The 15320-nt window shown below is 37.2% G+C and overlaps 1 protein-coding gene across 1 annotated transcript in view; it reads right to left on the minus strand.

Annotated features, from left to right (window-relative positions):
* Positions 1-15320, minus strand: part of Pxdnl (peroxidasin like) — a 431430-nt gene that overhangs the window by 142202 nt on the left and 273908 nt on the right. The window contains exon 5 of the mRNA XM_076836074.1: positions 3195-3266. Within this exon, the coding sequence (XP_076692189.1) occupies positions 3195-3266 (72 nt within the window). The remainder of the gene's footprint in view (positions 1-3194; positions 3267-15320) is intronic.

Consider the following 15320-nt stretch of genomic DNA (forward strand, 5'->3'; position numbering starts at 1 on the left):
ATTATAACAAAGTTCCTGATTCTTTAATACATTAGTTAAAATGTATATATGTGCATGTACGTAATATATGTATATATAATGTACAGTCAATACATGTATTTATTTTTTAATTTTTAGAGATGATGTATGGTCAACAAAAGGAAGTTTAATTATAGTTGCAGCTAGGATAAACATACTAAATATTTAAATCTAATAATAATAATAATAATAATAATAATAATAATAATAATATATTTAACAGAAAGCACATGTGGAAGAGGAAGAAAAATGACAGAAAGAAGATAAAATTAGTCATCTAAAAAATTCAAAAGGAAAATCAAGAGAGGCTACCAAAATAATCAGTGCAAGAATTAGAAGTTCAACTATGGGCTAAACTAAATATATACATATCATATATATCATATTTGGGGATAAGACAATAAGGAATCAATTAACACAATGTTCGATTGAAAAGTAAAGAAGCAAAGACCTAGGGATATTATGTTGACAGTCATGAATAATATAAAAGAGAAATGGCTTAATGAGGCAGCCTTTGGAAAGAGGGTCAAGCTAGGGAATGTTCCTTCACAGGCTCTATTGAACTCTGATTTGATAGCACATGGCTGCATCTCTAGGATAAAATAAATAGGTGAATTACTTATCTAAATAATAGAAAGGAAAACAAAAGATAAAAGAGTTGATCACTTTCCTGTCCCCTCTGAGCTTATTCATGGATCCCAGAATAAGAAGTCTCTTCTGTGAAAATGAGACTGCCATCACTATAGGGCCTTTCAGGAATTCCACGTCTCCTCTGGTAGGACAACACTCCCTTCCCATCTTGGCAGAATAATAGGTGGGCTTGTGAGAGTCTTAATAAATGCTCTGGTATACTGTTGAAAAGCAATGCTCTTTCATCAGCAAAATGTTCCCCCAAATTTAATCTGGTGCCCCAGTTCTTTTGAAGTTTTGAGTTATTGTAACTGTAAATCTTAACCATGACATGTGTTGAACACCATGGTTGTCACACACAGGACCTCTTGAACATACATGTTATTGGAAGAGTACCATACGCTCTCCTACCCAGTTACCTATCCGTCACCACAGACCTTGCAAAATAGCAAACAAAGCCAAACAGTGTGATTCCATGTGTTATGACCTCTATACTTCTAGAAGCAACCTGGTTTGGAGTAACTGTATTGGAAAGTGGCTGACTAGTCCTTATCTTTTAATTTTACTATTTCTTACTATTTTGTGCATAAGAGCATCATTGTTGAAGCTTATAAATTCCTAATTCATTCTTTTTTTTTAGGAAAACAGATTAATGATTAATAATCTACAAAATTTTACATTTTCTTTTATTCAAAAAAAGTGAGAATTCAGGGGTAAATGTAACTGTTCACAAAATGTCAGAACATTGGGGTTTTAAACTGATTTGTAATTATTCAGCCTTGCCATCAATTACTCCTGTACTCACCAGGACCCAGACCTTTGGTGAGGGATAATCCTTGGTGGCATTGCGAATTACAGATTTGTTTATCTGGCATTTTTTGCTATTTATTCAAATGGTCGATCAACTTCCCACAAACTGAAGAATGAATTCCACGAGCCTATTCTGAAGATGTGGGCCTCCGACAAACACTTGCTCATTCTCTGACAGAGCTCACCAGCACACTCGTTCACCAGTCCTGTCTGCTTCTGTCTTTTTTTGTGTGTGCGTAATAAAGTCAACTGACCAAGTGACCACAAAGAGGGGCTGTCTGGGGCTCCTGTTTTTTTTAGCTGCTGTTCCTCTTACAGCTCCCACCATGTTGCTGTGTGATTATCTCAATTGGTCTTAATTGAGGCAGAAACTGAAGCTCTACCAATGAACTGTTTAAAAACAAGACACATTTTGTATTAAAATTGCTTGCAGTAAAAAAAAAAAAAAAATACCTTAAGCTGAAGACAATAAATTTGTTAATTAAAGGTCTTAGAGAAACTGAAGTGGTAATGTGCCTTCACCTGATAAATAGATAAGACAAAGGGAGACTGTACCAGTGTCCTTTTGGTTTGTCATTGTTTGTCTATATAAGTTTTGTTGAAAATTCAGTTTTCTAGAAAAGTGCAGATGCCATGATAATAGAGCACAACGTGTGTCCCCAAAGTGAACACAGGTGTGTGATGACTGCCCAGGAAAAATGAGAAGAAAAAAAAAAAACATTGCCAGAATCACAGAAACTTCCTCCACCATTCCCAGCCACCTTCTGTTCACCAAAGTTTACCACCATTGAACTTTTAAATACTACACATATTCCTGCTATGTGCATATAAATTTCTTTTAAGAACAAAATAAAGCTATGTAATTTCAGTGTTCGGGTTGTTTCTTCTCAGATTTTTCTGAGGTTCATCAGTGTTGTTTTATGATTTTCTATTTTATAAACTCACAATGTGTTTTTCACTGTTATTTTTGGAGACTTGGATTTATTCTAACGTGGAGAACACATATTCTGGTGCACATAGATGTGCATTTCAGTTGTGAATCTCTTAGTTCTCACCTGTTGCTCTAACATATTATCTGAGACCGTGTAATAATAAAGAACAGAAGCCTATTTGGATCCGAGTCCTGGAAGGTGGAAAGTCAAGGACAGGACATCAGTACCTGTTCCACATCTGGTGAGGGCCTTCTCGCCACATGACAACGTGACAGAGGGCATCAGTGTGGGAGGGCAAGAGCATGCTAGCTCAGCTCTCTTTCTCTTCTTACAAAGTCACTATTGTCATCAGGGGATACCACCATTATGACTTCATCTGATCCTTATTATTACCCCAAAGGCCCATTTTAAAACCCCATTAACATATAAATTTGGGGATTAAATTTGCAATACATGAAATTTTGGACTATGCATTCAGTCCACAGCAGTGTGTAACTAGAAGTGGAATTGCTATTACAGCTCATAGGAGATATGTATGTTCAATGGTAGTAGGTTCCACAACAGCTTTCCAAGTGGCTTAACCCCGTTTATGAAGTAGCCAATCATCTCTTTTACCCTGTTTTTATTTGGGTTATTCATCTCTCCATAGATTTCAAACTATGGGAGGTCTTACAGTAACTCTGTTTTATAAGGGTGTTTCCTAAGCTTATAGCAAAATGTCCTGATCCCCATGACAATCCAAGCTGTTGGATAAACAGAATATGCAAAGCAGAACGTAAAGACATCTAAAGGGTCAGCACTTACAGTCGCTCTAATTTCAGAAGGTCTTCAAAGGTCTCTGGATGTAGTGTTTCTAATTGGTTGAAATGGATATACCTGCAATGCACAAAACCAAGTTAGTTATTCCTTACTATTTAGTAAAATAAAATGTTTAAGGAATAAACAAGATCTTAAAATGATTTTTTTTTATTTTGTTGGACCCAAACACCATACAGCAGATACAAGAATTTAAGTCTCCTTGCTCTTCACAGCTGTGAGTCTAAAAGTCTGATGTTCCAAAGGGAAAACTGAAGCCCATACAGAGGAGCCAGACACCACCCCTTTTTCATGGAGTGTCCGGAACACAAAGATGCTGAGTAGTTGGTGAAATTACTCTTCTTCTTACTGAAAAAAACGCAAGCAAGTGAAGCTAGAATAACAATACAGATTGTAACCATTAATACACACGTAACAAGTGACCATGCACTTTTTTTTGCATTTCATAATAAGGAAATTTTTGCTATCTGGAGGAGGCAAATAAGTATATTTGAAGTAATATGATTGATCCAACAATGAGTTACTTAGCAATAGGAAAATACTCTGGGCAATGCATTATTAAGCAATTTTGTCATTGTGTGAAAATGAGAGTACATTTACTCAAACCTAGATGTGCAGGTCATTGTTCTACATGGCCTCTAGATGCAACCAAGAGACAATGAACACCAGGTGCATGTGGTGGCTGCTGGCATAATTGAGAGTAAACATTTTTTCTATCAGTAGAAGGTGTACATTCCAAAATAACAGTTTAAAGTATGGTAAGATAAATACACAAATGAAATAGTCATTTATTATCCTTACCAAGTATTAGGTAATGTACAGAATATTTTAATATACTAGAAACACAAGAAGTCTGTTCACACAAGTATCACTACAAACGCATAATATGTTGCACTATGATATTGCACTGGCTGTTTTGTCACAATAGGAATGTTTCAGCTCAAATATGACCTTATGGAACCACCTCCCAAACTGTGGCCAGTTGTTGACCAAAATTCTGTTAGGTAACACTTGGCGGTATTAGAAATGAATTAATTATCACATTGGAGGAGGAATGAGCCTTGATCATCTTTTTCTCCGTTGACTTTAGATTAGAAAATGTCTTACAGTAACTGCTTTATAACACAAAGGTAAAGATGTATCTTAAGCTTACAGCAACATGTCCTGATCCCTAGGGCAGTCCAATTTGTTGTATAAACTGAATATGTGAAGCAGAAGCTCTAAAGTACCTCTAAAGTACTCTAAAGGGTTACCTCTAAAGGGTTAAAGAGAGGTTCTTTAAAACGAGGCCTTTTCAGTCTTCCTCTATGCAATTGGTCCTGCAGGTTTTCCCAAAGCTGTTGTTTCAGAATAACCGCTCTTAAAGCAGGATTTCTGATAACAAAAATGTTCGTATTTTTCCCAAAAATTCTGTGATAAAATGGAGAAGCATGCTTCCAAATCAGAGGGCTGAGAAGACCTCTGGCCAAGTAAATCTTGCTAAAAGCAGGATCTATGGATGCGGCCACATCCTCCTCTCAAAAAATGTAAATGCACAGGCTGCACCTGATTTGTGAACACAGTTTTCATAAACCATCTTGTGAAATAAACAGTAATACACTATAGTGACTTGCCTGCAGGAAGTACCTTAGATACCATACAAAGGAACAAAAAGTTTCATACTGAATTGGGAAGAGGACACTATGTCCATGTGGGAGGACACAGTAAATGGCCCTTGACTTTGTCAATGGGAAGTTATTTGACTTGAAGTAAAGACACAGAAATAAATGGAGAAGACTTATGGTTATAATTGCATATAACATTTATTTAATTGCAGGAATATTTTTGAAAGAAGAAATTTAGAAAGCTTTTTTTAAAAAAAGGAATAATTCTCTTCCTAGGCTTTTTATAAAAGAATTATGATAGCAAGACTACCCCCCCATATCTATAGAAAAGCTTAATAATTAGAATAAAAAGGATGTAGATGAAAAGGAATCATAATTGCAAACTGTTTCAGATTCAGTCCTAAAATCAGTGCTGCACCCTCCTGCTCTCTGAAAGTTGTCTCCCTGGCTGGTGATGCCATGCATTCCTCTCAAGGGTCTTGTTCATTATAAGTGCTACACTGGTGACACTGTGATAATTGCCTTGGTATTTGCACAAAACAACTTTATCCTTGTTTCTTTTGATATATATATACACACACAAGCACATTCACACATCACACACACACACACATACACACTGTCCCTTACAAAATCATTATCTTTTGTAATTGGTCCAACACACAGTGAAGGAAAAAATTAAAGAAACTATGGGGAAGGTGTTAGGGGTGATGTTTGGGTGCTGAAGGAAAGAAGGCAAAGAGAGAAAAACTTCTGTGACTGCAGCATAGGAAGATTTGGAGAGAAATCTAGTGTAGAATTTTTCCTTCCATACAGAATGCATTGTATCATTGGATTTCAACCTTCTGAGTTTGTTATATATGCTCAATAATATAGAGTGTAAATGGACATGTATTGATGAATATGAATAGGTGCAGATAAAGGCCTTGAATTTTACATGAAGTAAATAAAATAATAGTAACAGTAGAAAACATATACAAGTGTTTTAAATGCACTTAGTCATATTTTAAATCTTCAAAACTACAGTGAAAGTTCTATGAATATCCCCATTATTTCATTGGGGGAAAATATGGTACAGTGAGATGAGTTAATTTGCTCCATATTGCACAGCTTAGAAATTCTGGGCCCAAGACCCAGTTTGAGGAGATGTTTCTCTTAACACCTGGACACAGTAGTCTCCATCACTGGTACAAGAGTAGCCTCACACAATCTCAGCTGACATGCAAGATATGCATCTATAACCTATTGAAACCTGATATAACAATTCCAGGAGTGACATCTTTCTCAAGTATGAAAAAAAAAAATCCTCCACAAGAAGAGTTAAGAGCTAATCAAGGGAAAATCCAAGTCACGTATCTAGCAAAACCTGTGATTTCAAACACTCTTAGAAGTTGCCTCACAGTTTGCTTACATTAGCAGTTCTGTAAGATGTGGAGTTTTTAACTAGAGGAAAGCATCACGTTCCAGTCTTGGAGTAACCTAACAGGCCTCAAGAAAAGAAGTTTCAAGCTAGGTCTGTGGTTTAGCCAACTATACATTGCCAACTCAAAGATTTTACAAGTGAATATTCTAGCACAGAAATTAGCTAGACATTCATTTTCCTTTCTTTCGTTTTATGCTTCTTTTGAGCAATGTATTTCATATTGCAATGTTAATCAAAAAGAAAATTTAAGTTTATGATGAATATTTTTAACTGGTAGTAGCGTTCCTGCCATCAGCGACCAATGTGCATCCTCCATAATCTACACAGATGTCTGGGTTACTAGAATAAGAACAAAAACTGCTTTCTATGAGTAATATATCTGATATGCCCAGACAATTAAAATCAGGATGAACAGGCAGGCCAAGGGTTTAAATAGCATGCAAAAGTTTATCCATTATCAAAGATACTATGATGTTAAGGATTGAATTATATAACTATCTTTTATAGTCAGTAGAATTTGAAATTTGTACTCCACAGTAATTAAAGTCGCTGATAAATATTGATTTTGCATTAAAATAGTTTAAAAGTAGCAATTTATATTTAGAAATTCTTAAGATATGCAAAACTTCTTTTTTTTTTTTTAGAATGTACCCACTGAGACTGTACTAATCACAGTGCCCCATTTATTCCCCATTCCACCAATGCTTCCTTAGAACAAATCCCCTCAATTCCAGTCTCACCTAGGAAGCCCTACAGGTTGCATGATTTCTGCTGGACTTCAATCTAATACTCAGTAGGATAAGCAACTGGTTTTTGAATTCACTACTAATGAATGTGAAAAATGCACAAAAGTAGATATTTTTTCTTTGCAGGGAAATAAGACAACCTGGAGAGTTCTGTTTGATTATAGTGCAGGCATCTTTAAACAGCTTTTTTTTTTCCATGAGATTTGACAAATTTCCTGACAATTTTTTTCAAAAGTAATTTTTTTTTTAACTTCTAAACCAATTCAAAGCAGTAGGATACTTTAAGTTAGGTTTGTTTGATTTATGTGATGGCTTTAGCCTGGTCAAATAAAGAGAGATTTAACTTTGATTTCCTCTCCCTATTGAGCCTTGATAATACAGCAATTCTATATTCTTCTACAACCTTATTTTTGCTAGGTTGTTGATAATCCTGACACTTTTGGACATCCATTGAAGGTAGATAAATGTGAGTGATTGCTTGTAAGAATATTAAATCTGTTTCAATCACTTTGAAAAATTTTGAGATAAATGGACAGTAGCTATCACTTCACACACAGAAGGCAAAAAGTTAATGCCATTATTATTTCATGTTCTTTCATACATAACCTCCCTAGATGATCTCACATACACCCACAGTTTCAATTATTATTTCTATTCAGAAGGCTTACAAATTATATCTCCAGCCTGGATTTAACTCTAGGATCTAGATTTGTATACTCCAGACTTCTTAAATATCTTCTTGATGTTCCAAAGGTGCATCAAATTCAACATGCCTGAAATCCAAACCATGCTCCTCCTCTGCTGTGCTTACCACCTTCCATTGCTTCTAGCGTCCACTAACAGTGCCACCATATATCTGCACAAGTCAGAAAGTCAGTGTTGACCCTCCTTTCTCTTACTCCCTGTATCCTATCCAACTCCAAATTCCTTGGATGTTGCCTCTTAAATATCTCTTGAATTTATTCCATTCTCCTTTCAGCCACTATTTTCACACTAAGCAAACTATACTCTCAGATACTGCAATGCAAGAACTATGCAACTAATGTACCTACTTCCATCTGTTCTCCCCCTTACAGAAACTTTTCTTAAGAATCTTACATAGCTTTCAACTTCCATAAGAAATAGAGTTCTTTAACAGAACCCCAATCCTTGCCTGCCTGGTATCATCTGAAATTTGTCCCCCCTCCCCTGTACCTGTTCTTCACCAACACTACCCCAGCACTCTTGCCATCCCTTGGTCTTGTCCTTGCCATACCCTTGCCCACAGGGTTCTTTGCACATTTATCTGCTCAGTCTGGAAACCCTTGTCCCCTCATTTTGCCTGCTGAACTCCTATTTCACTATGGATTCAAGTGTGTGCTGCAATTTTATATTTGTTTGAGTCATAATTCAATTCATGTCTATCTTCCATAGCTAGATTCCAAGGACCATGGGGACAGAAACCATATCGAGTTGAAACTAATTTTCATATCCCATTTCCTGGCACAGGACTTGACATGTAGACATTCGACATACACTTGATCACTGAAAGAATGAATGAGTGGCCAGTAGTTTTGCATAAGCATTGCCTTTGCATGTACACGGCTGAGACATTGACCTCCAATCACATTCTATGCTATAAAACATAGGATGGGGGTTCAAACCCTAATTAAAGCTTTTATAATTAATATTGGTTCAACATTCTATAAGGGCAACACTTTCCTTGAGGAAGAGCCATGGCAAACTTCAACACAAGCCTGACGGTTGTGAGGTGTATCACTATGTATGTCTTATTGCATCTCCTAAGAACTTACAAAATCATCAGGCACTAATGAACCTATAAGACATCTAGCAAATTTTCCTAGGTGTTTCTAAAGGAAATTCTTCTCTTTCTAAAGGAAATTCTTCTCATTCCAAAGGGTTGTTTTAGGATCACACATGTGAACATCACCAAGATGACTGACAGCTCCTACCTGAGTAGATGTTTACCTATACAACCACCCCATAAAACAGGCCACCAAAATAATGACAAAAAAAAAAAAATCTTCCTAAGCCCTCCAAAACATAGAGAGCAAGAACATGTCGTCAGAGAAGGACAATAAAAATAACACAGAGAGAATGATTCCCAGGGTGAGAAGTTTCCAGTATTGTTTTGGCTTTCAGCACAAACTCACCCAGTCACACAAAAACAAATTCACTGTGCCAGAGGATCACCTTGGCAACCACGCTCCAAAGTGACAGCCGAGATGGGGAGAACACTATATTTATGTGTATCTAACTGCACAATCCAAAAAGAATGTAAGTTCAATGTTCCCAACCTTTTTGTAAAATGTAGCTACTTTTTACTTCCTCAAAAGCCTGGAGACCAAGAGGAAAAAAAGAAAAAGCATTTGTAGGAGGAGGCTGACTTAAGTGCTGTCAGTCTGTGTCTCTGTGTGTCTGTATATGTAATTTCACATGTGTCCATGGGTATGGAAAGCATGAGCTGACTTCATGTTTCTGCAGCATGAAGTTGAGGTTTAAATAAGACCTCGACAATTCTAACACGGAAGACAGATCCCACAGAGAAGTACCAGGGTTGACAACTGACATGAAGATCTTTCTGCCCTACTTCTACAGCCACCAGATCATTTGTACATGCCAGATGCATCACTCCAACTCCCCCCAAAAGTCAGATGAGATAAAAGTATGTACTTTTTAGCTTCATTACACAATATCAAGTAAAAATGATTTGTTAGACCAAACAAATTATTCATGCAGTTTAGGAATTAATTAAGCATCTGAATGGAGATCTTTGTTTCAGACACAGTAAATTTTTTTAACTGATTCTAAAGGGGAAAAAAGAACTGAATTACCATAATCCATTAAGTTCAAGAGAATAGCTTTCTAGTATCTGATTTGCATGCTATGCTGAAGTCAATAACAATGTATGCTAAAATCTATTGTACAAAGGTTCATATTTATTCTCATATTCTAAAATCAATTATACAGAGGATTATATCTATTCCTCAAGAATTAAAGCCAGTTAAAAGTCATATTGCACAAGCTTCACTTACCAAGAAGTTATTTCAATACTAAATTAGACAGTTATAGAAAAAAATCTGATTTCTAAGTTTACACATAGTCTGATAGTGATTTCTTGCTATTTAGCTCAGATTCTATTTGTTTTTGCCTAAACTAATAACTGTAAATAGTCCATCTAAATTCAGTCTCTTCCTTCTAATATAATCTGTATTGGATTAACTGATAGCTTTTCCTAAAAAAAAAAAAAAAACAGCACCAACTCTTTTTAAAGGGATCTTAATATCTTCCCACTGTCTTCAGCCGGAATTCAAGGCTTTCCAGGATTTAGTGCCAATCTGTGACTTCCCTCTTCCTTCGTGAACCTAATCACCCTCTAAAGGAATTTGCCATCTCCGAACCTCTTCTGCTATTTTATTTCTTTTGAGAAGTCAAATGTTCAAAACGTTTTCTTACCCGTTTAAGTTCATTTCAAAAGGTTATTTCTCCATTCTGGATTTAGTGGGTTGCTCATGTCAGGAGTAGCTTCACTTCTCTGTGATCCTTTAGTATATTAAAATATTAATAAGCATTTATTGAGTGCCTCACAAGTGCAAGACAAGATCCTTGACCTTCTCAGAGATTATACTCAGGTAAGAGGTAAAAGACAAGAAATCAATGGCCACAAACTAGAAGGATATATATCATGCTAATAATATGCAAGAAATACCAGGAGTGTTCTAAGAATTTAAAGATAAGGAAAGGCTATGCAAAGAAAAGGATTCTTTAGCTATTTTTTTTTCTGGACAAGCTTTACTTACCTAAGAGTAAAAGAGAAAAGATGGTTTTTAAAGTGGGAAGACAAATACATGAGAAGCACAGAGGCATTAAAATGCAAGACTCATTTATGGAACGGTAAGTAGCCAGACAGGACAGATGCACAGGTGCCTGCAGAGTTTTGGACCATATCATACTTTTTCTAAGTACTCAACAAGGAAGTATGAACTTTCCTTTCAAGATATCAGGACACACCTGTAATCCCAGCAGCTCAGGAGGTTGAGGCAGGAGGATCATGAGTTCAAACCAACCTCAGCAAAAGTGAGATGCTAAACAACTCAGTGAGACCCTGTGTCTAAATAAAACACAAAATAGGGCTGGGGATGTGGCTCAGTGGCTGGGTGCCCCTGAATTCAATCCCTTATACTGAAGGAAAAAAAAAGATATCAAGACCCATTATAAGACTTAAAGAAATAGAATTTCTTAATAAAATTTGCATTTTATAAACATTGCCTGCAGCAACTTGAATAAAGGACTGTAAGTTAGCTGGACAGAGACAAGCTACAGCAGTGGTTTGCAAGTGTATTCAACCAAGCATAACTTTGACCGGAGATGATTTGGGCCAATGTCTAGAGATACTGTGAATTATCACAACTGGAGGCAGGAGTACAATTGGCCTCTACTAGGTGGGGACCAAAGATACTGCTTGATACATATGCCAGCCCCCAGGACTTTACCAAACCCAAATGCCAACAGTGCTGAGAATGAGAAATGCCAAGCTAAAGCCTCAGTTTATTTTTTAAGCAGTGAGGAGTGATAGTGACAATGGCTGCTGGATGTAGCACAGATTGCAGGCTGCAAAAGTGGAAGAGTGACACTGTAGAGCCCAGGAAAAAAAAAAAAACAAGACATTAGAAATCAATCAGAGGCATGCCAGGGGAAAAGAGGGGCAAATTCATGGAAGAAAATTGAGGAAGACTATGTAGAGAATCAAAAGGATTGAAAGGAATCAAAACATTATTGGAGACAGGCACTGGGATGCATGCTGGTAATCCCAGTAGCTCAGGAGGCTGAGGCAGGAAAATCAAGGTTCAAAGCCAGCCTCCGCAACATAACAAGGCCCTAGGCAACTTAGCAAGCCTCTGTCTCAAAATTAAAAAAAAAAATAAAATAAGATAAAAAGGGCTAAAAGACTGAGGATGTGGCTCAGTGGTTAAGTGCCTTTGAGTTCAATTCCTGGTTATAAAAGATAATAGATATTGGAAAATATCACTATGAAAAAGAAGAAGGGAAGTGTGCCAGAAAGACAGGCTGTGACAAACAGCAAGAAAATGGACATCAACCCATCATGATGATCTGGTCACAAGGCAAGTCAGTAAGATGTCTATTAGCATTTGCTCTCAATTTTCTCCCTAAAGTCAAAAGCAAAGGCAAGTGTGAAATGCAAGCAACTGTATGAAATAAGGACAGAGGAGCATATTTTACACTGTGACTATGGAAAGCAAGACAAGAAGCTCAGCTCACTTTTATCATCACTGTTGAAGCTGGTATCCAGTGTTCAGCCCTTTCCTTTACCTGACTTTTCAACAGCATTTGACCCAGTTGGTAACTCCCTCCTCCTCGATAGACCTTTTTCGCCGGTTTCCAGGATACCAAACTTTTCTTTAGATCCTCTCCTGAATAGTCAGTGCTCTTCAGATCCCTTTGCTGCTTCCTTCTCTGTTGACCAACATCTTCTATCGGAATGCCCAGAGGTGAGTCCTCAGCACCCCCCCCCCCTTTCTATCCACACTCAGTGCCACCTAGCAGCAGAACTCTGAATACTTTCAGATGCAAATGACACCCAGTTGCATGTCTAGCCCAGACTTCATGTTCTGGACCCCCGTCCTCACTGCCTCACTCACATACCCGCTCGGCTGTCAAGAAGACATCTCAGACTTAACCAGATGCAAATCTGGAATTCTGATAACCCATTTTATCCACAATTGCTACTTCTCGGCTGATGACATCACTTCCTGGGAGCTGTTTAGGCCGGAAAGTGTGGTAACATCCTTGACCTCTATCCTTCTCCAGCATCCCATATCCAGGTGGTTAGCTTCAAAATAGAGCCAGAATCTGCACTCGTCCAATACCCATGCCTCCCAAGGCACCATCTCTGGCCTAGATTATAATAAAACCCTCTTGTCCACATCCTTGCCTGGCCACAAGCTACTGTCAACATAATTTAAATAAAGATGAGAAGTAATGCATTTGTTAATTAGCTTGAGTTAGACATTCCATAAAGTTATTTATATATCAACATAAATGTCATGCATCAGGAAGATAGCTATACCCAAAAGAGGAATGGTTTCAGGACACCCACAGATAGTAAAATCAATGGGTACTCAAGTTCTCTGCCCTGGAGAAAGTTGCATTCTAGCAGGGAAGGCAAGCATTAAAAATAATAAATAGATAAGCACATTACATAGAATTATGCAAGTCTATGGCAAAGATTTAAAAATATTCAAGAAGAGTACGGAAGGGTGTTGAGAATTGCCAGGATGATGCCCATCTGCATCATTGGGATTGACAGTTTTTTGTTCTGAGTGAACACGGGAGGCTTTTATTTTATTTTTTTTTAATTTTATTTTTTTATTAGTTGCTCATGACAATACAATGATCTTGACATATCATACGTTTGACTCAAATGGGTTATAACTTAGAAGAGATGATACTACTAATCTGACATGTTTTTAAATGATCACTCTGATTCCTTTACCTTCTTCATTTAAAAATATTCACTTTCTTTTAATTGGCAGATTATATTATATATGTGTGTATATTTACACACACACACACACACACACACACACACACACACAATTGACATATTTGTGGGTTCTACTTCTATGGATTCAGCCAACCACAGATGAAAAATATTTGGAACAGTTGTGTCTGCACTGAATATATACAGACTTTTTTTTGGTCATTGTTCCCCAAACAATATAGTAAAGTGACTATTTATAAAGCATTTACTCTTAGGAATAAGTAAGCTAGAGATGATTTAAAGTATTAAGGAAGATGTATATAGATTACACGCAAATAAAGGAAAACTGCTCCTCTATTCGGCCAGGCCAGGCACACCCCTGACGTGGGGCGCTTGCAATGACATCTTCTCTGCTGCAATGTCCTTCCCACAGGTATACAAATACGTACTTCCCTCCCCCCATCAAGGGTTTGCTCAAACGCCACCTGCTCAATGAGTTTCCTCTGATCCTCCCTTCCTATTTCAAATCACAGCCTCATCTCCCCTTCCTGGCAATTCTCAATATCCTTCTTTACCCTTCTTGTATAGTTTTAAATCTTTGCCATAGACTTGCATAATTCCATGTAATGTGCTTATCTGTTTATTAATTTTAATGCTTGCCTTCCCTGCTAGAATGCAACTTTCTCCAGGGCAGAGAACTTAAATGTTTAGTTTCATGATACACCCCAGCTCCTAAATCTGGCATAAAGAAGGCACTCACGAAAACTCATGGATAAAAATCTGAAAAACAAAACTGTATCTATATGACAAGGCTATTGCAAGATCACTGATAACTCTCACGAGAACATAGCGCAGAATTTCAGAAAAGTAGAAGATGAGGCCACCCAAGAAGAAGGAGGGAACTCTTGGTCTAAGGAAAGAGGAACATTGAAAAGGACCAGAAGAGTGAGTAAGAGAGGGAGCTCTCCTCACTCCATCATGATTACTGAGCCATGGTCAAGTTTTAGTTTTACCTTCTATTGACCCATTGGTATTGATCCCACTGAGAAACTCATTTCTTCCAGCTCTGAAATACCACACTCTCCTACAGCTCCTCCTTCCTAACACTAAATTCAGAAAAATTGGATTATTTGAGAATCTATCTGAGATTTGAGATGGGTGTGTTGATTCAAAATATGAGATTTTATGGTTCTCTCCAACACCATGGAGTAGAAAGTAGAAATAAAGAAATAGAAATTGAAGTTAATTCATATTTGAGCTTGAAGGACAAAAGGAACATAGACTAGAACATGCTGGGGAAAGTAATAATTTAAACAAGAGTTTGGTTCTAGGACCCCTGCAGATATCAAAATCCACATGTGTTGAAATCCCTTCTACAAAAGAGTGTTTGCATATCGCCTATGAACATATTCTTGTAGATTCCAAATCATCTCTACATTACTTATAATACCTAATATATTTGCTACACAAATGGTTATTATATGGTGCTGTTTAGAGAATAATGACAAGATAAAAAGTCTATGTGTCCACTACAGACACCATTTCTGACCCAGATTTGATTGAATTCATGGATGCAGAACCCATGAAAACAAAAGACTAACTTTATAAGACAATGTGCTATTCAACTTTCCATTATTGTAACAAATCACCTGAGATAATCAACTTAAAAACAGGAAAGGTTTATTTGGCCCATAGTTCTAGGCATTTCCATTCATGGTTAGTCAGTCTCGTGGTTTTAGGTCCTATGGTAAGGCAGCAGCACGTCATAGTGTGGAGCAGACTGCTCACTTCATGGCTGGGGACATTCATCCCACAATCCCCTTCTAGGACACACCCTGA

Source organism: Callospermophilus lateralis, chromosome 16 (genome assembly GCF_048772815.1).
Source record: "Callospermophilus lateralis isolate mCalLat2 chromosome 16, mCalLat2.hap1, whole genome shotgun sequence".
Classification (NCBI taxonomy): domain Eukaryota; kingdom Metazoa; phylum Chordata; class Mammalia; order Rodentia; family Sciuridae; genus Callospermophilus; species Callospermophilus lateralis.